At 39.6% G+C, this 24580-nt stretch overlaps 1 protein-coding gene across 3 annotated transcripts in view; it reads left to right on the top strand.

The window, feature by feature from the left end:
• rbbp8l (retinoblastoma binding protein 8-like) overlaps positions 1 to 24580 on the top strand; it is a 71839-nt gene that overhangs the window by 5516 nt on the left and 41743 nt on the right. For 2 of the 3 annotated variants that reach the window (XM_034172114.1, XM_034172111.1), the window contains exons 2-4: positions 3512 to 3550; positions 3811 to 3907; positions 7859 to 7901. In XM_034172114.1, the coding sequence (XP_034028005.1) occupies positions 3847 to 3907; positions 7859 to 7901 (104 nt within the window). In that variant the 5' untranslated portion in view covers positions 3512 to 3550; positions 3811 to 3846. The remainder of the gene's footprint in view (positions 1 to 3511; positions 3551 to 3810; positions 3908 to 7858; positions 7902 to 24580) is intronic. The other variant, XM_034172113.1, reaches the window with a different exon arrangement.

Here is a 24580-nt window from a genome sequence, read left to right as displayed (position 1 = left end):
AACAACATGGGAAGGTTGTTAAAGGCAAACATACTGGTAGACCAAGGAAGACATCAAAGCGTCAAGACAGAAAACTTAAAGCAATATGTCTCAAAAATCGAAAATGCACAACAAAACAAATGAGGAATGAATGGGAGGAAACTGGAGTCAACTTCTGTGACCGAACTGTAAGAAACTGCCTAAAGGAAATGGGATTTACATACAGAAAAGCTAAATGAAAGCCATCATTAACACCTAAACAGAAAAAAACAAGGTTACAATGGGCTAAAGAAAAGCAATCGTGGACTGTGGATGACTGGATGAAAGTCATATTCAGTGATGAATCTCGAATCTGCATTGGGCAAGGTGATGATGCTGGAACTTTTGTTTGGTGCCGTTCCAATGAGATTTATAAAGATGACTGCCTGAAGAGAACATGTAAATTTCCAGAGTCATTGATGGTATGGGGCTGCATGTCAGGTAAAGGCACTGGGGAGATGGCTGTCATTACATCATCAATAAATGCACAAGTTTACGTTGATATTTTGGACACTTTTCTGATGTTTGAGGATGATGAAATCATTTTTCAAGAAGATAATGCATCTTGCCATAGAGCAAAAACTGTGAAAACATTCCTTGCAAAAAGACACATAGGGTCAATTTCATGACATAGGGTCAATGTCAACGAGCAGATGTGATTTGATGCAGGTGTTAGTTTTGGGGATGGAAATTTACAGGGTGATTCCATAATTTTTTCCTCAGAATTGAGTGAGTCCATATTTTTTTCCTCTGCTTGGTCTAAAAAGTAACCGTTACTGACTGCCACAATCTTTTTTTTTTGATTTCTTATAGTGTTTCTTAAAGCCAGAAAGTTGCCATTTGAAATGACTTTAGTTTTGTGTCATGTCTGTGATCTGCTTTTTTTCTACAAAATTAAACAACAGAATGAACACTCTCCGAGGCCGGTGATTCCATAATTTTTGCCAGGGGTTGTACATGTACTAGCATGCATCTTACAGCAGTTGAAAAGTTGAAAGATGAACAACAACCATAGTGTCATGCCTTTTAAATTTCAAAGTTGGTAGAACTGAACAAGAAATATTTAACACCGGAAATTAACTTTACACTTTTTATGTATTGAATTATTAATAAAATAAGGAGGGCATAGCACACACCTAGTTGTAAATAGCTCAATAGACAGTTGTCAAATTATGTTTAGTCCATTAAAAAAACGGAACCACACAGAACAAGTGCTATAATTCTTTTTTTTAAAAATCACCTGTTTGCATAATTACCATAAAATTTACAAGCTTATATTTTTTATTTTCTTTCAACTGTGTGATAACATTCTGCAATGATGCAAATTTGTTCATGATCTACAGTAGTGTTCAGAATAATAGTAGTGCTATGTGACTAAAAAGATTAATCCAGGTTTTGAGTATATTTCTTATTGTTACATGGGAAACAAGGTACCAGTAGATTCAGTAGATTCTCACAAATCCAACAAGATCAAGCATTCATGATATGCACACTCTTAAGGCTATGAAATTGGGCTATTAGTAAAAAAAAAAGTAGAAAAGGGGGTGTTCACAATAATAGTAGTATCTGCTGTTGACGCTACAAGCTCAAAACTATTATGTTCAAACTGCTTTTTTAGCAATCCTGTGAATCACTAAACTAGTATTTAGTTGTATAACCACAGTTTTTCATGATTTCTTCACATCTGCGAGGCATTAATTTTGTTGGTTTGGAACCAAGATTTTGCTCATTTACTAGTGTGCTTGGGGTCATTGTCTTGTTGAAACACCCATTTCAAGGGCATGTCCTCTTCAGCATAAGGCAACATGACCTCTTCAAGTATTTTGACATATCCAAACTGATCCATGATACCTGGTATGCGATATATAGGCCCAACACCATAGTAGGAGAAACATGCCCGTATCATGATGCTTGCACCACCATGCTTCACTGTCTTCACTGTGAACTGTGGCTTGAATTCAGAGTTTGGGGGTCGTCTCACAAACTGTCTGCGGCCCTTGGACCCAAAAAGAACAATTTTACTCTCATCAGTCCACAAAATATTCCTCCATTTCTCTTTAGGCCAGTTGATGTGTTCTTTGGCAAATTGTTACCTCTTCTGCACATCTTTTATTTAATACAGGGACTTTGCGGGGGATTCTTACAAATGAATTAGCTTCACACAGGCATCTTCTAACTGTCACAGCACTTACAGGTACCTCCAGACTGTCTTTGATCATCCTGGAGCTGATCAGTGGGTGAGCCTTTGCCATTCTGGTTATTCTTCTATCCATTTTGATGGTTGTTTACTGTTTTGTTCCATGTGTCTCTGTTTTTTTTTTTTTGTTGTTTGTCTGTTTTTGTTTTTTTGTCCATTTTAAAGCATTGGAGATCATTATAGATGAACAGCCTATAATTTTTTGCACCTGCGTATAGGTTTTCCCCTCTCCAATCAACTTTTTAATTAAACTACGCTGTTCTTCTGAACAATGTCTTGAATGTCCCATTTTCCTCAGGCTTTCAAAGAGAAAAGCATGTTCAACAGGTGCTGGCTTCATCCTTAAATAGGGGACACCTGATTCACACCTGTTTGTTCCACAAAATTGAGGAACTCACTGACTGAATGCCACATAGCCTTAAGAGTGTGTATATCATGAATGCTTGATCTTGTTGGATTTGTGAGAATCTACTGAATCTACTGGTACCTTGTTTTCCATGTAACAATAAGAAATATACTCAAAACCTGGTTTGATCTTTTTAGTCACATAGCATTACTATTATTCTGAACACTACTGTAGATCTAAATGCATTTCCACATAATGTGGTAATACTCTACCAAAATTGTAAAAGAAAGTACAAACAAAACGTGTTACATTTAGAAAAGGTTTAGCAGTGACAGTTAAAGGTGAGTGTGGGGAAATTTCAGTTAAAAAAACCTCCGTACAGTGACACTGTAAGTGAATAATGATCAAGAGATAGCAGCACAGCCACATAAAGACAGACAGGTTTTTTCTTGCACTGCTGAGCTGATCTGAACAGCCACTCGCCTGACGTATCCTGACATGTTGAGAGAGCGTGATCAACACTGATCAAAGTGGAAAAAACATCACAATGTGAAGGATTTGAAAACCATTTCATTTTGCAGGGCAAAATGGGAAATGATAGGGCAAAGTCACCTGTTTGCTCTTAAATGCATTTCCTTATTTCTGTTGTTTTGTCATTTAAATCACCACCATGTGATGCACGCACACACACACACACACACACACACAAATGTGCAAAGACAAGCCAAATGTGAGGTTAATTTGCACACTTTGCCAGATCAGTCTGCCAAGGTTTAATCTTCGATATTACTCCCAAATTAGTGCTCACGTTTGAGTAACAAGGACAGCCATGGAGGGTGCAGTGCCAGCAAACTGTGTCCTCACTACTGTCAACACACAACACAATCCTCAGGCTATAATGCCTGTGTACTTTACTCCAACTGATTCACTGCGTTTCTTTTCCACTGCAGTCTTCTCTGCTGAGGTTTGGCAGAATTGTTGGATTCAAGGTGTGTTATGGTTTCTCATCAAGTCTGGACAAGTTCAAGTCAACTAAGTCAAAATTTCATGTTAAAATCACCCATAAAATTGTCACTCAGTCCATTGAAATGTGTTATATGTACACACACACATATATATATATATATATATATATATATATATATATATATATATATATATATATATATATATATATATATATATATATATATATATATATATATATATATATATATAAAATTGTTTTTTTGTTTTTTTTATCTCTCAGTCACAATCTTTAAGGTGAAAAGGTAATCACGCAGGAATGGAGGGTTTCACCGAGCTGCTCCATAAATTGCGGGAGGCGCATGAACGAGAGGTGGAGGGTAAGTGAAAACACACAATAACTTATGGCTATTTTCTATATATATATATAAACGTGTGATATTACGGTATCGTTCATATACGAAAGCTGCTGACGGTTTTGGGCTCGTAGTCAGACCTGTTCACTTTCTTCACCTCCATAAAGAACTTGATAACAGATGGTCCGGTCGTTAGCTGGTAAACTTTCAATCTGTGTGTTTTCTGAGATGTTGTTTTGATATTTATGGAGTATGTTAATGTCTGACTTAGTTACTCAGCAAAACTGTTTCTGCCTACATTAACGCATTTTACTTGGGTGGAAATACTTTCCATAATTTTATTATGTTCACTGAGCAAGTTAAATTTTAAGTTGTTGCATGTTATGTTAAAACTACATGATTTGAATGTGTTCACCCATAAAACTTTGCTCTATTTCGTAGAAGTTACATGTTAGACTTATAGTATGTTCATGTAACATAAAAACCAACAACATCCATGTTGGTTTTTGAGTGGGTAAGATTGGGGTTGCAGACCCCAGATATCTTGTGTTGTCGATGTGGAATTAATCACCATTCACAAATATCTCATAAATGTAGAGTTAAATTATTTACTGAAATCAATAAATAGCAACCTGACATCAACTTGTAAAAATATATGGGCACAATACATTATTTGCGTGCAAGAAAGCTCAAAAAGGCTAATTTTCTTTCCATATACTTTGTAACTAGCCAAGGTAGCGTGGCACGCCATTGCAGTGGTTGGACTAGGCAAGTGAGCAAGCATTATCACTACCCAAATAATTAATGAACAAGGGTTTTTTTTTTTTTCCTTCTGCCGCAACTGCAACTGAATTTCACATGTTCGCTTTTAAACCAAGTCCTGTTTTACGTGATTTTGACCAGGTAGGTCAATGGAATAAGAAGCTGGGCTACCAATATGTAGACCTGGGATCAAGTTCTGGTCATGTTGCCTGTCTGTGTCCTTGGAAAAGACATTTTTTCTACATTGTCCCAGTCCATCCAGGACCATCCTTACGTACGTCTGTCTGTCCAAATATTTGTTATGATATCTCCAAGGCGTTTGGATACAACCTAACCAAATGTGGTGCATGCATTCCTCACGGAGGGAAAAGGTCCATAGCAACTGTGCCCTGCACATTAATTAGATCATGGCCTCAGTGAGTGAAAAATCCTATTTTGGGTCACAGAGACATGTTACATGAACTAGGAACTCAATTTTACATAACCTATAAATGACTCCAAGGCGCATTCTAGGTACCAGATTGCAGTTTTTAGTACAGTGTTTCCCAATCCAGGTACTTGGGTCCCAAAATACTCTGCATTTTTCATTTCTCCCTGCTCTAACTGCACATAATGAACCAAATCAGGTCTGTTTCATTGTTTCCAGCTATTGGTTGGCTAAACATACCTGACTGAACTGATCGGATTTGAGTAAATTAGGGACAAATGCAAAACATGTACTCCTTTGGCAAGGGCACAATTTAGAACTAGAAATTGGGGGGGACAAAGTGCGAGGCCCGCAGGGCCGAAGCCCATAGGTCAGGGGTCTGGGGGCTGCTTTAGGCCTCCAGAAGCCAACGGTTTCTAGATAAGCTCAGATGCATTCTGAGCATCCAGAACAGTAATTTTAATGTTTTGAGTAGACCATAAAGTGGACACCATTTGACTTATGCAATTTGAAACTGTGGATATAAGTACTTTATTCTGAGAATAGCCAGTATTGATTTTATTAACATCCTGGTGTAAATAAGGTATCACCACATGTGTAGAACTCAAAAAGAATGATAGGTTGAGTTTTCATTTAAAAAAAAAACTGTAATGTGGTAAAATGTATTCATTAATATGAAAGAACAGGCTCTTAATAATTATTAACTATCGCATACTGTATTTTTTTTCCTCAAGATTTGTTTTTGCATAAGTTTGAAAAAACAACAGATCATAAGTTTAGGATAAATTACTTATCATGAATTTAATTTTCGAAGTGGCACTAATGACAACACTCATACTGAACATAATTTTGCTTGCATAGACTGATTTTGGAGATCAAGCAATAATTGCAGATGGGCTTTCTGAGGTCCCAGATAGCTTTTCTGATTTCCTTTTCTAACTTTCAGAATTTAGTAAATTAGCATATGGTCCATTGATACTTATGTGTAGATACTAGTCCCTAGAGGCATCTATTTTTAGTTTAAAATCTGGGCAAATGCAGTCCCAGAAAATTCCAAATGTGACAAACAAGAAACAGGTGTTGTAAACAAGTCAATGCTGCTAAAAATATAAATTTGCAGAAACAAAGATACCTTTCTGACATGGTTTGCACATAAGACTGACATAGCATGTTTCAAGTACACACATACAAGGTCTGTCCAAAAAGTAATGGACCTTTTTATTTTTTTTCAAAAACTATATGGATTTGAATCACGTGTGATTACATCAGCCAAGCTTGAACCTTCGTGCGCATGCGTGAGTTTTTCCACGCCTGTCGGTTGCGTCATTCGCCTGTAGGCAGGCTTTGAGTGAGCACTGGTCCACCCCTCCCTTCGGATTTCTTTTGTCTGAGAACTTGCTGAGAGACTGCCGCTTTGCTCCGTGAAATTTTTTTCAGAAACTGTTAGAGACAGGCAGTTGGAAACCATTCGACAGATTCAGTTGGATATCGGTGAAGATTCTGTCGGCGTCACGCAGGTTATGGACTGTTAAAGCCTTTTTAAAGACGGCCCACAGCGGTGGAGGGTGCGCGGCGTGCCGAGCGGCCATCGACAGGCTGGATCGAGCAGATCATTTCTAAACTGAATGCTGTGTTGATCCGGGACATCATGTGACTACCACAGAAATGGCAATGTCTATCTCGGCTTTCAATGCATACCAGTCCAGTAAGTATCAGTGAAACTGTGGAGAGCTGGACATGTCCAAACTTGTCCTCTGACACGCCGAAACGGAGGTGTTCCTTTGTCTCGCTTCATCAGCGAATCAGTCTTTCTGCGCAAAGCCTCTGCACGGCTTTCCATGACAAAATCTCTTGTTAAAAGTGAAATCTGCCGGAAAATGGCTGATGTCCAGCTCTTGTGATAACCAGAGAAAGAGCACACAACGGTCTCGTATCCACAGAGCCATCCGTTTAGAAATGGTCCGGCGGCTTGTGCCGCATTGTCGCAGCTCGGAGCGCGGCACACCGAGCGTCCTTAAAGGGGTCCTTAACACTGTAGTAACAGTCCTTATTCTCTGTGAAGCCCATAAAATTTTCACCGAAAGCCAGATAACTTTTTCGAATGGCTTCCAGGTGCCAGTCTCTAACAGCTTCTGAAAAAATTCTGATGGAAAAAATGTCCTTTTCATTCCGCCATTTCCAGACAATGAAAATCCGACGAGGGGGCGGGACCACTCCTTCCCAAAGCGTGCTCACAGGCAAATGACGTCACCGACAGGCGTGGAAAAACTCACGCATGCGCACGAGGGTTCAAGCATGTCTGATGTAAAAACATATGAAAGAAATCCATATAGTTTTTGAAAAAAATAAAAAGGACCGTTACTTTATTGACAGACCTCGTATATGTCAGAAGGTGGGGGGACATACCATATTCTGTCCCCCCCTGGTTGAAAAGGTGTGGGGGACATGTCCCTCCTATCCCTCACCAAATTGCACCCATGTCCTTCGGGTTCCAAGGACCAGGATTGGGAAGAACTGATTTAGGATGTAGACTCACCCAATGCGGCATTTTACCCTGAGCCAGTTAGGGATTTGTAGCTTCTTGTATAAATGACTTCTTTTCGACTTTTTGGTCAAAAATGTGTTCGGTAGTCACTGGGTAGTTCACAAAACAATTCAATTAAAACTCAATAACACATGAAAAACAAAAGAAAATGGAGACATGCCTCTCAAGAAATGGCTTTATCTCGCATTCCAATACAAAATGATTAAGTGCTTTACATGTATTTATTTATTTTTACTTTCAGGGTGGCAGGTGAGGGTCCAAGAGCTGTCCAATAAGAAGGGCTGGTGAGTTGGTTCTTCATTTATCAACGGTCTAACCATTATCATGATTAGACAAAGTTGACAAGGTGTTCAAGTTAAATTAAGCTCAACCTCAGCCACCGTAGCTGCAGCTGGTCCTGTGTCAGTTCATGTGATATTGAGTTAGAAAGGAAGTACATGTTGTAACAAGTCAGTCAAACAATTATTGCGTTGCAACATCTTGGTTTCTCCTCAGAGCTGGGTGGAGTGGAGTGTAATTCTAACTTCACTTGTAACTTTCACTAACCATTCGACAGTATGTTGAAATAATGCAGATCACCTATTTCTGTATTATATCAACTTTTCAATGCACTGGTGCAAATTATTCTAAACAGCTTGTGTTGTGTGTTGTTAATCATTCATAATGATTTACATCTTCAGCATCTTGCCATCCAAAAAACTCATAATTCTACTTGTTGGTGCCTTCAGGAAGAATCATGCACATTTTAGAATGAAATCATGAAATGATATGAAAATGCAGCAAATGGATCATATGTATTTCCTTACCTTGTTTTATAAATACAGTTGGGTTCACAAGTATTTGTACAGTTAAACTGCTTTTAGAATGCTGCCTCAATACACCACAATAACTCAGTTGAAAATATCATATTAACTATAAACAAATTATAGTAATTGGACAAACTAATAACACGATTACTGTTTACTTGAATGAAAATCCCATGCAGTTAATGGCTGCCTGAAATATGGAAGCCATGAACATCACCAAATTCTCCATAGTCTTCTCTTCCCATCATTCTGGTTCATCCTGGTTTCATCTCTACTGGTGCCTCTATTGCACATTCCGGAGCACAGCGGTGTTTTTCTGTATCTGTTAGCTGTTTAATCTGCGCAGTTAGATTGGTCTAGCTATCTAGATTACGATTTGTTTCCCAGTGTAATCTTTACGTGCCTTAACTAAAGCACTCCTTCTGCTGAATCACCTCTAAATTATTTACACATTATTCACTTTGCGTGTTTTTAGGAATCCGCTAGCTTAGCGTAGCTACTAGCTCTTAGCCGGTTTAGCATGGCGGCTTCTCCTGTCTCTCCCGCACTTTTCTGCTCTGGGTGTGAAATGTTTAGTTATTCCTCGGCCTCCTTTAGCAGTAATGGTACTTGTAATAAGTGTAGCTTATTCGTAGCTTTGGAGGCCAGGCTGGGCGAATTGGAGACTCGGCTCCGCACCGTGGAAAATTCTACAGCTAGCCAGGCCCCTGTAGTCGGTGCGGACCAAGGTAGCTTAGCCGCCGTTAGTTCCCCCCTGGAAGATCCCGAACAGCCGGGAAAGCAGGCCGACTGGGTGACTGTGAGGAGGAAGCGTAGTTCTAAACAGAAGCCCCGTGTACACCGCCAACCCGTTCACATCTCTAACCGTTTTTCCCCACTCGACGACACACCCGCCGAGGATCAAACTCTGGTTATTGGCGACTCTGTTTTGAGAAATGTGAAGTTAGCGACACCAGCAACCATAGTCAATTGTCTTCCGGGGGCCAGAGCAGGCGACATTGAAGGAAATTTGAAACTGCTGGCTAAGGCTAAGTGTAAATTTGGTAAGATTGTAATTCACGTCGGCAGTAATGACACCCGGTTACGCCAATCGGAGGTCACTAAAATTAACATTAAATCGGTGTGTAACTTTGCAAAAACAATGTCGGACTCTGTAGTTTTCTCTGGGCCCCTCCCCAATCGGACCGGGAGTGACATGTTTAGCCGCATGTTCTCCTTGAATTGCTGGCTGTCTGAGTGGTGTCCAACAAATGAGGTGGGCTTCATAGATAATTGGCAAAGCTTCTGGGGAAAACCTGGTCTTGTTAGGAGAGACGGCATCCATCCCACTTTGGATGGAGCAGCTCTCATTTCTAGAAATCTGGCCAATTTTCTTAAATCCTCCAAACCGTGACTATCCAGGGTTGGGACCAGGAAGCAGAGTTGTAGTCTTACACACCTCTCTGCAGCTTCTCTCCCCCTGCCATCCCCTCATTACCCCATCCCCGTAGAGACGGTGCCTGCTCCCAGACTACCAATAACCAGCAAAAATCTATTTAAGCATAAAAATTCAAAAGGAAAAAATAATATAGCACCTTCAACTGCACCACAGACTAAAACAGTTAAATGTGGTCTGTTAAACATTAGGTCTCTCTCTTCTAAGTCCCTGTTAGTAAATGATATAATAATTGATCAACATATTGATTTATTCTGCCTTACAGAAACCTGGTTACAGCAGGATGAATATGTTAGTTTAAATGAGTCAACACCCCCGAGTCACACTAACTGTCAGAATGCTCGTAGCACGGACCAGGGCGGAGGATTAGCAGCAATCTTCCATTCCAGCTTATTAATTAATCAAAAACCCAGACAGAACTTTAATTCATTTGAAAGCTTGTCTCTTAGTCTTGTCCATCCAAATTGGAAGTCCCAAAAACCAGTTTTATTTGTTATTATCTATCGTCCACCTGGTCGTTACTGTGAGTTTCTCTGTGAATTTTCAGACCTTTTGTCTGACTTAGTGCTTAGCTCAGATAAGATAATTATAGTGGGCGATTTTAACATCCACACAGATGCTGAGAATGACAGCCTCAACACTGCATTTAATCTATTATTAGACTCTATTGGCTTTGCTCAAAAAGTAAATGAGTCCACCCACCACTTTAATCATATCTTAGATCTTGTTCTGACTTATGGTATGGAAATAGAAGACTTAACAGTATTCCCTGAAAACTCCCTTCTGTCTGATCATTTCTTAATAACATTTACATTTACTCTGATGGACTACCCAGCAGTGGGGAATAAGTTTCATTACACTAGAAGTCTTTCAGAAAGCGCTGTAACTAGGTTTAAGGATATGATTCCTTCTTTATGTTCTCTAATGCCATATACCAACACAGTGCAGAGTAGCTACCTAAACTCTGTAAGGGTATCTCGTCAATAGTTTTACATCCTCATTGAAGACAACTTTGGATGCTGTAGCTCCTCTGAAAAAGAGAGCTTTAAATCAGAAGTGTCTGACTCCGTGGTATAACTCACAAACTCGTAGCTTAAAGCAGATAACCCGTAAGTTGGAGAGGAAATGGCGTCTCACTAATTTAGAAAATCTTCACTTAGCCTGGAAAAAGAGTCTGTTGCTCTATAAAAAAGCCCTCCGTAAAGCTAGGACATCTTTCTACTCATCACTAATTGAAGAAAATAAGAACAACCCCAGGTTTCTTTTCAGCACTGTAGCCAGGCTGACAAAGAGTCAGAGCTCTATTGAGCTGAGTATTCCATTAACTTTAACTAGTAATGACTTCATGACTTTCTTTGCTAACAAAATTTTAACTATTAGAGAAAAAATTACTCATAACCATCCCAAAGACGTATCGTTATCTTTGGCTGCTTTCAGTGATGCCGGTATTTGGTTAGACTCTTTCTCTCCGATTGTTCTGTCTGAGTTATTTTCATTAGTTACTTCATCCAAACCATCAACATGTTTATTAGACCCCATTCCTACCAGGCTGCTCAAGGAAGCCCTACCATTATTTAATGCTTCGATCTTAAATATGATCAATCTATCTTTGTTAGTTGGCTATGTACCACAGGCTTTTAAGGTGGCAGTAATTAAACCATTACTTAAAAAGCCATCACTTGACCCAGCTATCTTAGCTAATTATAGGCCAATCTCCAACCTTCCTTTTCTCTCAAAAATTCTTGAAAGGGTAGTTGTAAAACAGCTAACTGATCATCTGCAGAGGAATGGTCTATTTGAAGAGTTTCAGTCAGGTTTTAGAATTCATCATAGTACAGAAACAGCATTAGTGAAGGTTACAAATGATCTTCTTATGGCCTCAGACAGTGGACTCATCTCTGTGCTTGTTCTGTTAGACCTCAGTGCTGCTTTTGATACTGTTGACCATAAAATTTTATTACAGAGATTAGAGCATGCCATAGGTATTAAAGGCACTGCGCTGCGGTGGTTTGAATCATATTTGTCTAATAGATTACAATTTGTTCATGTAAATGGGGAATCTTCTTCACAGACTAAAGTTAATTATGGAGTTCCACAAGGTTCTGTGCTAGGACCAATTTTATTCACTTTATACATGCTTCCCTTAGGCAGTATTATTAGACGGTATTGCTTAAATTTTCATTGTTACGCAGATGATACCCAGCTTTATCTATCCATGAAGCCAGAGGACACACACCAATTAGCTAAACTGCAGGATTGTCTTACAGACATAAAGACATGGATGACCTCTAATTTCCTGCTTTTAAACTCAGATAAAACTGAAGTTATTGTACTTGGCCCCACAAATCTTAGAAACATGGTGTCTAACCAGATCCTTACTCTGGATGGCATTACCCTGACCTCTAGTAATACTGTGAGAAATCTTGGAGTCATTTTTGATCAGGATATGTCATTCAAAGCGCATATTAAACAAATATGTAGGACTGCTTTTTTGCATTTACGCAATATCTCTAAAATCAGAAAGGTCTTGTCTCAGAGTGATGCTGAAAAACTAATTCATGCATTTATTTCCTCTAGGCTGGACTATTGTAATTCATTATTATCAGGTTGTCCTAAAAGTTCCCTAAAAAGCCTTCAGTTAATTCAAAATGCTGCAGCTAGAGTACTGACGGGTACTAGAAGGAGAGAGCATATCTCACCCATATTGGCCTCTCTTCATTGGCTTCCTGTTAATTCTAGAATAGAATTTAAAATTCTTCTTCTTACTTATAAGGTTTTGAATAATCAGGTCCCATCTTATCTTAGGGACCTCGTAGTACCATATCACCCCAATAGAGCGCTTCGCTCTCAGACTGCAGGCTTACTTGTAGTTCCTAGGGTTTGTAGGAGTAGAATGGGAGGCAGAGCCTTCAGCTTTCAGGCTCCTCTCCTGTGGAACCAGCTCCCAATTCAGATCAGGGAGACAGACACCCTCTCTACTTTTAAGATTAGGCTTAAAACTTTCCTTTTTGCTAAAGCTTATAGTTAGGGCTGGATCAGGTGACCCTGAACCATCCCTTAGTTATGCTGCTATAGACGTAGACTGCTGGGGGGTTCCAATGATGCACTGTTTCTTTCTCTTTTTGCTCTGTATGCACCACTCTGCATTTAATCATTAGTGATCGATCTCTGCTCCCCTCCACAGCATGTCTTTTTCCTGGTTCTCTCCCTCAGCCCCAACCAGTCTCAGCAGAAGACTGCCCCTCCCTGAGCCTGGTTCTGCTGGAGGTTTCTTCCTGTTAAAAGGGAGTTTTTCCTTCCCACTGTAGCCAAGTGCTTGCTCACAGGGGGTCGTTTTGACCGTTGGGGTTTTACATAATTATTGTATGGCCTTGCCTTACAATATAAAGCGCCTTGGGGCAACTGTTTGTTGTGATTTGGCGCTATACAAAAAATTGATTGATTGATTGATTGATCTCACCAAAGAATGTTTTTCAGACCTGGCAGGGGTTTTAGACCTGTGTATGGACGTTTACATACACTCATCATGAGCATGACTGTCATGGAAACTTTGGGCTGTTGTTGATGTCCTTGAAGTTTTTTTTTTTTTTGCCAGGGTGGAATGATTGTACAGCATGCATCATTAATGACTTCAAAAAACAACAATTGGGAGCGCAAGTTTGAATTTATTTTGGAACTTCTCTCAGCCACACAGGGTCAAAATTCTATTTACAGGGTCAAATATATGCATACATTCACTTAAATCTTATAAGTGGTGCTGAAGGTTCTATATAGAGGTGGGCGATACCGGGAATTTTGGTATTGATCCAATACCAAGTAAATACAGGCCCAGTATCACCGATATTGATACCGATACCGATACTTTTTCATACTTAAGCTTCATAGATCCAAAGGATCCAAAAGACCTAGGATAGAATTTCGCCAAACATTGTACGTGACAACAAAATACTTTATTATCACAATCAACATTTTTGTTTAAAAAATATTACTCAACACAACTTAAAACAAAATCTCCTGAGGTAGAGGGCTGACAAACCACAGTACAATGGTGCGCTGCTCCGTGTTGTGTGACACAGCACAGCGCTGCTCTTACAGAGAGTATACTTTGATGAATCTGCGTGTGCAGCAGTCAGTGTGTGCAGGAGAGAAAATAAGCTTGAGTATCGATCTTTTTACATGAGGATTGTTCAATATCAATACCAGCGGTGGTATCAATATTATCGATATTAGGATCGATCCACCCACCCCTAGCTTCAGGACAACTCTGTCTTTGATTGGCCATCCAGAGTCCAGACCTGAATCTCATTGAACATCTCTGGAGAGATCTGAAAATGGCAGTGCCTCGACTCTCCCCATTCATCCTGATGGATCTTGAGAGGTGCTGCAAAGAGGAATGGGCAAAACTGCCCAAAGATAGGTACACCAAGCTTGTGGCATCAGATTCAAGAAGACTTCAGGCTACAACTAGAGGTGGGCGGATTGATCCTAATATCGATATTAGGATCAATCCGCCAACCTCTAGTTCTATAATGTATTTTAATGTCACAAGGTCAAGGTCTGTTAACTCCTTGTTAGTGATCATGATTGACTACAGCTGATAATTTATCCTTGCTAGCATAAGAAGTATGTGTTTGACAGCATTCATTGGAGCGACCAATATTCAGAACAATGGGGAGGTCAAAAGAACTCATGGAGGACTAAGAAGATGACTTGTAGACTTAAGCAAGTTGGTAAGGTCTCCTAGAGCCATTTCTAAACAACTGCAGATTCCACAATCATCATTTCAAACAGTTGTACATAAGTACAAGTTAGTTCGGATGTGTCACCACTTTGCCAAGGACTAGAAGACCCAAGCTTTCACCTCCAGAGGAGAAGAAAAGAACTCCAGTCAGAATTCAAGAACACCCCAGGAACCACTGAGGTTCAGGCCTCCCATGGAATGGAAACTGCTGGAACACCAGCACACTGTCCACAGTGAAGCAAGTTTTGCATCTCTATGGCTTGAGAGGATGCCAATCAAGGAAAAGCCCCTGCTCCAAAATTGACACTTTCAAGCTTGATTGAAATTTGCAGCTGCCCACATAGATAAGGTTTTATGGTCATATGAGACAAAGATTAAGCTATTTGGCTATCATAACAAGAGGTATGTTTGGAGGAGTAAAGGTGAGTCTTTCAAACCTAAGAACACTGCACCAACTGTCAGCAGTGGTGATGGTAGCATTATGCTCTGGGCCTGTTTTTTTGCCGGTGGTACTGGTGCATAGCATAGGTTGAAGGTTAAAGGTTTCATTGATGAATTCATCACGTCTGCTCATCCCATTTGCTGTATCAGTGAAATCACCTGGTGGAGTTGGTGGTTATAAAGAAACCTGCACCCTCTTTACCCTTTCTGGAGTCATGCTGACACCTATGACATAGCACAAAGAGGATAGAACAATGAAGAAGGATGACTACCTCCAAATTATTTAATATTATATCAGATCAACAGCTATATGGTTGAAATTTGCCACAAATAGGTCTTCCAACAGGAAAAAGCAGATAATACAGGCTAACATTAAGCTTCTGGAATGGCCTACCCAAAGCACCAGCCTCGCCCTATCCCTATCCCCAGCCTGTCACACACCTGGCTTAAAAGCCAGGTGTGTGACAGGAAACCAACCATTTTAAATTAATTCTGCCAAGAAGAGTGGTCAAATATCCAGCCAGAATTATGCCAGGAGTTTGTTGATGGCATTTTTTTTTTTGTTTTTTTTTTTGTTTTGTTTTTTGTTTGTTTTTTTAGGTGCACCTTTCTAGTAGACATTTAACCAAATATTAATGGGGGTGTATGCATGTGTATATTTGAGCCTGTATGTATACTTTTGACCCTGTTCAGATTATGGAAGACCTAAAATATATTCAGACTTGTGCACCCAAATCTTGCTATTTAAAGTCATTATTGACGTATGGTGTACAATCATACCACTTTGATAACAGAACAGTTCAAGGACATCATTACCACAGCATTCAAGCCCATGATGCTCAAACGTCCAACCACACCTGTAGATGTTTCCTGGCAAAGTTTTATCTGGCCTTCTTGTGTTCTTGAGTGTTACCAGTAGTTGCCATCTTGTTGTAAACTGTGTTAAGCCACAAAAGGTGAATCTGCTGCAAACTGTAAAATATCCACAAACTGTGAATTGTAAAACATGAATACTGAAAAAAAAAATCTCCTGAAACATGAACGCACATCTCGCAAAATGTGAATTTCTTCACGATTTGCTGTATGTGCTTGGCTGATGGTGCAAAGCTACCATCTGTGGGATTACTGCTGTGCACCTCTCACTTTCATTGAACCATGGGGCTTCACGCCACCTCTTAACTTGCACGCATGTTAGACTCTTTCATGTTCCCTATTACTGGCAGGGTTTTAGGCAGCCTGCCGTCCAGCCGTCATTTGGACAAACACTTTTTCAAAAAATAGTGCGCAACTTGTTTAAAGCTGTCTAAAATTACACCCCCAATTCCAATGAAGTTGAGACGTGTGAAATGTAAATAAAAACAGAATACAATGATTTTCAAATCCTTTTCAACTTATATTCAATTGAATACACAACAAAGACAAGATATTTAATGTTCAAACTAATCAATTTTATTGTTTTGTGCAAATATTTGCTCATTTTGAAATGGATGCCTGTAACATGTTTCAAAAAAGTCGGGACAGTGGTATGTTTACCACTGTGTTACATCACCTTTCCTTATAACAACACTCAATAAGCATTTGAGAACTGAGGACACTAACTGTGAGTGTCATTATTGGGTATAAAAGGAGCATCCCCAAAAGGCTCAGCCGTTCACAAGCAAAGATGGAGCGAGGATCACCACTTTGTGAACAAATGCATGAAAAAATAGTCCAACAGTTTAAGAACAATGTTTCTCAACATTCAATTGCAAGGAATTTAGGGATTCCATCATCTACAGTCCATAATATATTCAGAAGATTCAGACAATCTGGAGAACTTTCCACACATAAGCGGCAAGGTCAAAAAGCAATATTGAATCCCTATGACTTTTGATCCCTCAGGCACTGCATTAAAAACCAACATCATTGTGTAAAGGATCTTACCGCGTGGGCTCAGGAACACTTCAGAAAACCATTGTTTAGTTACAGTGAGGAAAATAAGTATTTGAACACCCTGAATGTTTTGCAAGTTCTCCCACTTAGAAATCATGAGGTCTGAAATTTTCATCTTAGGTAAATGTCCACTGTGAGAGACATAATCTAAAAAAAAAATCTGGAAATCACAATGTATGATTTTTTAATAATTTGTTTGTATGTTACTGCTGCAAATAAGTATTTGAACCCCTACCAACCAGCAAGAATTCTGGCTCACACAGACCTGTTAATTTTTCTTTAAGAAGCCCTCTTATTCTGCACTCTTTACCTGTTTGAACTTGTTACCTGTATAAAAGACACCTGTTCACACACTCAATCAATCAATCACACTCCAACCTGTCCACCATAGCCAAGACCAAAGAGCTGTCTAAGGACACCAGGGACAAAACTATAGACCTGCACAAGGCTGGGATGGGCGACAAGACAGCAGGCAAGCAGCTTGGTAGAAGACAACAACTGTTATGATTAATGACTGTCAGTCTCCCTCGGTCTGGGATTCCATGCAAGATCTCACTTTGTGGGGTAAGGATGATTCTGAGAAAGCTCAGAACTACACAGGAGGACCTGTTAATGACCTGAAGAGAGCAGGGATCACAGTCATGATGCTGTCATGGTTTAAAATCCTGCAAAGCAGCGAGGTCCCCCTGCTCAGGCCAGCACATGTCCAGGCCCATTTTAAGTTCACCAGTGACCATCTGGATGATCCAGAGGAGGCATGGGAGAAAGTCATGTGGTCAGATGAGACCAGAATAGAGCTTTTTGGAATCAACTCCACTTACCATGTTTAGAGGATGAGAACAACCCCCAAAAAACTATCCCAACCGTGAAGCATGGGGGTGGAAACATCATACTCTGGGGGTGCTCTTCTGCAAAGGGGACAGGATGACTGCACCGTATTGAAGGGAGGATGGATGGGGCCATGTATTGCAAGATTTTGGCAAACAACCTCCTTCCCTCAGTAAGAGCATTGAAGATGGGTCGTGGCTGGGTCTTCCAGCATGAAAATGACCCCAAACACACAGCCAGGGCAACTAAGGAGGGGCTCCGTAAGAAGAATTTCAGGGTCCTGGAGGGGCCTGGCCAGTCTCCAGACCTGAACAGATGGAGCTGAAACTCCAAACCTGAAAGATCTGGAGAAGATCTATATGGAGGAGTGGACCAAAATCCCTGCTGCAGTGTGTGCAAACTTCGTCAAGAAGTACAGGAAACATTTGACCTCTGTAATTGCAAACAAAGGCTACTGTACCAAATATTAACATTGATTTTCACAGGTGTTCAAATACTTATTTGCAGCAGTAACATACAAATAAATTATTTTAAAAAATCATACATTGTGATTTCCGGATTTTTTATTTTTTTTTTTCGATTATGTCTCTCACAGTTTACATGCACCTAAGATGAAAATTTCAGACCCCTCCATGATTTCTAAGTGGGAGAACTTGCAAAATTACAGGGTGTTCAAATACTTATTTTCCTCACTGTAACACAGTTCATCACTATATCTACAAGTGCAAGTTAAAACTCTACCATGCAAAGCGAAAGCCATACATCGACAACATCCAGAAACACTGTCTTTGTGGTGTATTCAGTTGAATATAGGTTGAAGAGGATTTGCAAATCATTGTATTGTGTTTTTATTTACATTTTACACAACGTCCCAACTTCATTGGAATTGGGGTTGTAGGACTGGGTTTGTTCACTGGAGTCGTGTGTGTGTGTGTGTGTGTGTGTGTGTGTGTGTGTGTGTGTGTGTGTGTGTGTGTGTGTGTGTGTGTGTGTGTGTGTGTGTGTGTGTGTGTGTGTGTGTGTGTGTGAGTGTGAGAGAGAGAGAGAGAGAGAATCGGCTTGCTGTGGGGGGGCACAAGCTGCTTCAGTCAGTGCAAAGAGAGAGCGCGCAGAGAGCAGAGGGAGAAGCAACACGTTAAGAAAACAAACAAAAGTTCTGTTCACACCGTGTGCACGTGTCAGTGACAGTTATACTGAATTTATGACATATAATAAATGGTCAAAATTCCTTTAAAAATCAGAATATAGGAATGAATAGAATAAAAAACACACACGTGTGTTTAAAAAAACTGATGAAGTGATGAAGTGATGTTCAGAAGCAGAAATCACATAAAGTAGATGAGAACTCTGAACTTTAATAGACTGTTATTTTCCACAGATATTTATTTTAGATATTGAGCACAAAATGTGACTGAGGAGAAAAAACAGGAAATGAACTCGAGTCAGGATAAAAATGCAAGCTGCTGATTTTTATGCTATTTTTCAAAGTTATTAGGCCACAGCTATACATTTTATTTATTTCACAGTAAGTTACCTCTTATTTTATTCTTATTTTCAAAAAACATGGGAATAAAATCAGCCTGCATTGTTCAGTTTTTCCTGCACGTCTGTGTATTAAGAGTTTGGTGTTTGCGTTTGTTCTACAAAGTTTTAAAAGACAATAAAATGTTCACACTTTTCTTTATAGCAGTTCTGTAATTTCAGAAATGCAACAGAAACAACCACAAATCAGAAAAAGTAGGGACTGTATGTGAAATGAAGATAAAAATAAAAATGTTGCACTATTCCCAGTTTCTCCACTCACACCCACAGAAGCCAAAAGTTCTTCCAGAGTTGTGTCTTGGTGGCTTCCCTCACTTGTCTTCTTCCAGCATGGACATTTAGTTTTTGAGAACTGCCTATGTGACACAGATTTACCATAAAGTACCACATGGTTGGTATTTCTGAATAATTGATGTAAATGAAATCTAAGAAATATTCAGTGAGTTGGAAATGTTCGTGTTTTCATCCCCTGACATTTCAAAAAAACTGGCTGGAAAAAATGCTTAATTCTTACATAAAATAAAGGTGATCACACAAAACATGAAATATGTTGGTTTCACACAGTCTGCAGTAAACAGAAGTCAAAGTAAATGTCACGATCATTATGGGTCCCCCACCGCCACATTTTTTTATATCCTCCAAACTTTTATGATTTGGGATTGTACAAAGAAAACAAAATAAAAAGAACAAATAAAATATATATAGTTGAACTGCATGTAGAAACAACATTATAAGCTGTGTTACCTTTATTTTACCGATTTTTATTTATGGAAGATGGGACAAAATGGCTCTTTTGACAGTAAAGGTTGCAGACCCCTGAACCAGACTGACCCAGACCTACTTCAAATATGAGTCAATTAAGTACTTTTATTTCTTTTTTGGTGGTTTTTGTGATATTTTGGAAGTGTGGAAATGCAATACAAGTATGATCAGTCTGTTCCTCTGCAGATGACTCATGGTCACTGACGTACAGTCATAAAATGACATGAATGAGAAGCAGTTCGCTCGTCTCATTTATGTCCACATCTTCTGGCGTGACTCCAGCCGGCCATGCACGCATGTCCTGCTGACACGCATGTTTTGTGGACGACGCGCCGCAGGGCAACGTGTCATGTGGAACAGAGCTCACGTGGGTGACGTGACAGTCAGATCACTGCTGCATTTTATAATCTGAGAGTCCGTTTCAACCTGGGGGCAGCCTGTCCATGTGCGCGCTGTGCGTGCTGTGCGTGCGTGCGCGCTTGCTGCAGCCCCTCGCCACAATGATACAGTAGTGTTCAGAATAATAGTAGTGCTATGTGACTAAAAATATTAATCCAGGTTTTGAGTATATTTCTTATTGTTACATGGGAAACAAGGTACCAGTAGATTCAGTAGATTCTCACAAATCCAACAAGACCAAGCATTCATGATATGCACACTCTTAAGGCTATGAATTTGGGCTATTAGTAAAAAAAGTAGAAAAGGGGGTGTTCACAATAATAGTAGTGTGGCATTCAGTCAGTGAGTTCGTCAATTTTGTGGAACAAACAGGTGTGAATCAGGTGTCCCCTGTTTAAGGATGAAGCCAGCACCTGTTGAACATGCTTTTCTCTTTGAAAGCCTGAGGAAAATGGGACGTTCAAGACATTGTTCAGAAGAACAGCGTAGTTTGATTAAAAAGTTGATTGGAGAGGAGAAAACTTATACACAGGTGCAAAAAATTATAGGCTGTTGATCTACAATGATCTCCAATGCCTTAAAATGGACACAAAAAAAAACAGAGACGCGTGGAAGAAAATGGAAAACAACAATCAAAATGGATAGAAGAATAACCAGAATGGCAAAGGCTCACCCATTGATCAGCTCCAGGATGATCAAAGACAGTCTGGAGTTACCTGTAAGTGCTGTGACAGTTAGAAGATGCCTCTGTGAAGCTAATTTATTTGCAAGAATCCCCCGCAAAGTCCCTCTGTTAAATAAAAGACATGTGCAGAAGAGGTTACAATTTGCCAAAGAACACATCAACTGGCCTAAAGAGAAATGGAGGAATATTTTGTGGACTGATGAGAGTAAAATTGTTCTTTTTGGGTCCAAGGGCTGCAGACAGTTTGTGAGATGACCCCCAAACTCTGAATTCAAGCCACAGTTCACAGTGAAGACAGTGAAGCATGGTGGTGCAAGCATCATGATATGGGCACGTTTCTCCTACTATGGTGTTGGGCCTATATATCTCATACCAGGTATCATGGATCAGTTTGGATATGTCAAAATACTTGAAGAGGTCATGTTGCCTTATGCTGAAGAGGACATACCCTTGAAATGGGTGTTTCAACAAGACAATGACCCCAAGCACACTAGTAACCAAGCAAAATCTTGGTTCCAAACCAACAAAATTAATGCCTCGCAGATGTGAAGAAATTGTTGTGAAAGTGTAGGAACACAGACCCACAACAGGGGGCGCAATGAATGGACAATGGAGGAAGTAAAAAACAAGATTTACTACTGAAACAAGCACGAGTAGTATAACAAACACAATGTTTAGGGTCGAATCCGCTGGTGTCGTGTGGGCAGGCTCGAAGATAGGAGACGTCCGTCTCAGTCGAACCGGAACCACCCAGATCTCCACTGCCACCGAACCCCGGAAATACTGGAACCGCCAAGTCCCGAATTCCCAGGTGGCCACTGCCTCCGCTCGTCGGATCCGGTACTGCTGGCAGGAGAGAGCAAGAACACACAGGAGTGGATGAACGCACCCAGTACAGAGAGGGGAAAAGCCGCCTCCACCTCTTGGCAAAGTTCAGCAGGAAGGTGAGTACTCATCCAAAGAAGGAGGGTCTCAGTAGTCACCAGTCCTGAAAGGTTTAACAAGTTTATCAATCACAGAATATGCTGCAGAGAATGTTACCTTGGTCTTAGGCGATATCTCGGCACTGAGGTGGAGACGCCGTCCTCCTGATATACCTCGGTGCTGAGTAGAAACAGCTGTGTTTGGTGATGGGTGACAGCTGTCACCCAGATTACTCCCATGATGCGGTAGCGCCCTCTGGTGCCTGGAGCCCGCACTCCAGGCAGGGCGCCCTCTGGTGGTGGTGGGCCAGCAGTACCTCCTCTTCAGCGGCCCACACAACAGAAATCTTGAAAAACTGTGGTTATACAACTAAATACTAGTTCAGTGATTCACAGGATTGCTAAAAAAAGCAGTTTGAACATAATAGTTTTGAGTTTGTAGCGTCAAAAGCAGATGTTACTATTATTGTGAACACCCACTTTTCTACTTTTTTTTTTAACTAATAGCCCAATTTCATAGCCTTAAGAGTGTGCATATCATGAATGCTTGTTCTTGTTGGATTTGTGAGAATCTACTGAATCTACTGGTACCTTGTTTCCCATGTAACAATAAGAAATATACTCAAAACCTGGATTAATCTTTTTAGTCACATAGCACTACTATTATTCTGAACACTACTGTATATGTTTTTATTTTTGTCCACTTGATAATAGCAAACAGACACATGCGCATCACAGTGGTCAGTTGTTAGCCCATGTCCCAAAGGGGTTTGATGGGTTCGCACAGCGCACGGACTGATTGATCATGCAGGTAATGATCCAGACTGTGCACCCGGGATCATAGTTGCCACATCGGAATATTTACAGTTTTTTACCGCACTGTTCTTGTCTTTAACGTTTCAGGAGAGCAAAAGGACTTGGAAGATTAGTGAGGGTTTTTTCTGCTGTTTTTCATGTAAGAACTTGAATCTTCCAGATCCAGACTGTATGTTTTTTTTTTTAAGCCACTGCATTACTTTAATAGTCTCTAGTGTCTAGTGCGACCTCACCTGAATCATTTTTGGAATCATGTTTTCTTGAATTAGTGTACAGAAAGCTGAATGATCCTTTCCTTTGTTTACAGCCAGGGCTCTGAATTCCACCAATTCTCACTTATGCTCACTGATGTTGAATAAGCCTTAACTGCTGTGTAACTGAACATTTTATTTCAAAATCACGATTTAGATCCTGCTAAATAAAGTTTTAGTTCTGTATGCCACGTTTATTTTTGCAGCTGCTGATTCTTTTCATTATTACTCTGATTATTTTCAGAATTCATTTAGTGTGTAAAATGTGAGATATTTTTAAAAATTTAAAAATGTTTTGTCCATGAAATGGCCCAAAAATATAAAGAGAATTGAATTGACAATGATCTAAATTGGAGAAGAACACGAAATCCTGTGTTAAAAGCTGAAACATGAAAAAAGTTTAACATTTTTTCTGAGAAGCGTTTTTTTTTTTTTTTTTTTTTAATAATGGTGGTGGTATTTATTTATTTCAAATTTTATATTTATTTCTTTTCATGTTTGGTACCATTGTTAATGCAAAATTATTTATTTTTTATATGTAGCTGTTTTCAAAAATTAATAAATTATTATTAAAATAATAACCCAATATTAATTTAATATTGAGTAGTGAGAAGTTATTTTGGAAATAAAGAGAACTGCACTGACAATTCTGAATTATTGTTCATTTCGAGGGCAGGTTGCGGGGGCACCACAAAGCATTTGTGCTTAGGGTACCCAAATGGCTAGCACCGGCCTGGTTTGTTTCTTTCAATTATGGCCTCTTTCAAAACAGATACCAAATTCAAATTCAACACTTGGCATTAAATTCAGATCTGCTTAATTTTCCACAAAATAACTTCAATCAACTGTCCAATTACTTCTGGCCTCTGAACAATTGTTTGCTGATGCAGCCATCTATTAAGCTACAATAACAAATCACAGGCTAACATATAATAGACATATATAAAAGATATATATTTATGATATATGTCATGAGAGTGGAAATCAATGGTCTAGTCATATATTACAATATCTGTTATATATAAAACACATACACACACACACACACACACACACACACACAGACACACACACACACATATATATATATATATATATCCTATCCTATCACAGATTTAGACTGGTTTGTGAACAATATTTGAGGGAAATGGTGATATTGTACAATATCACCATTTCCCTCAAATATTGTTCACAAACCAGTCTAAATCTGTGATAGGAGCACTTCTCCTTTGCTGAGATAATCCATCCCACCTCACAGGTGTGCCATATCAAGATGCTGATTAGACACCATGATTAGTGCACAGGTGTGCCTTAGACTGCCCACAATAAAAGGACACTCTGAAAGGTGCAGTTTTGTTTTATTGGGGGGGATACCAGTCAGTATCTGGTGTGACCACCATTT

This window comes from Thalassophryne amazonica, chromosome 6 (assembly GCF_902500255.1).
Source record: "Thalassophryne amazonica chromosome 6, fThaAma1.1, whole genome shotgun sequence".
Lineage (NCBI taxonomy): Eukaryota > Metazoa > Chordata > Actinopteri > Batrachoidiformes > Batrachoididae > Thalassophryne > Thalassophryne amazonica.
This window is presented reverse-complemented; position numbering and strand designations above follow the sequence as displayed.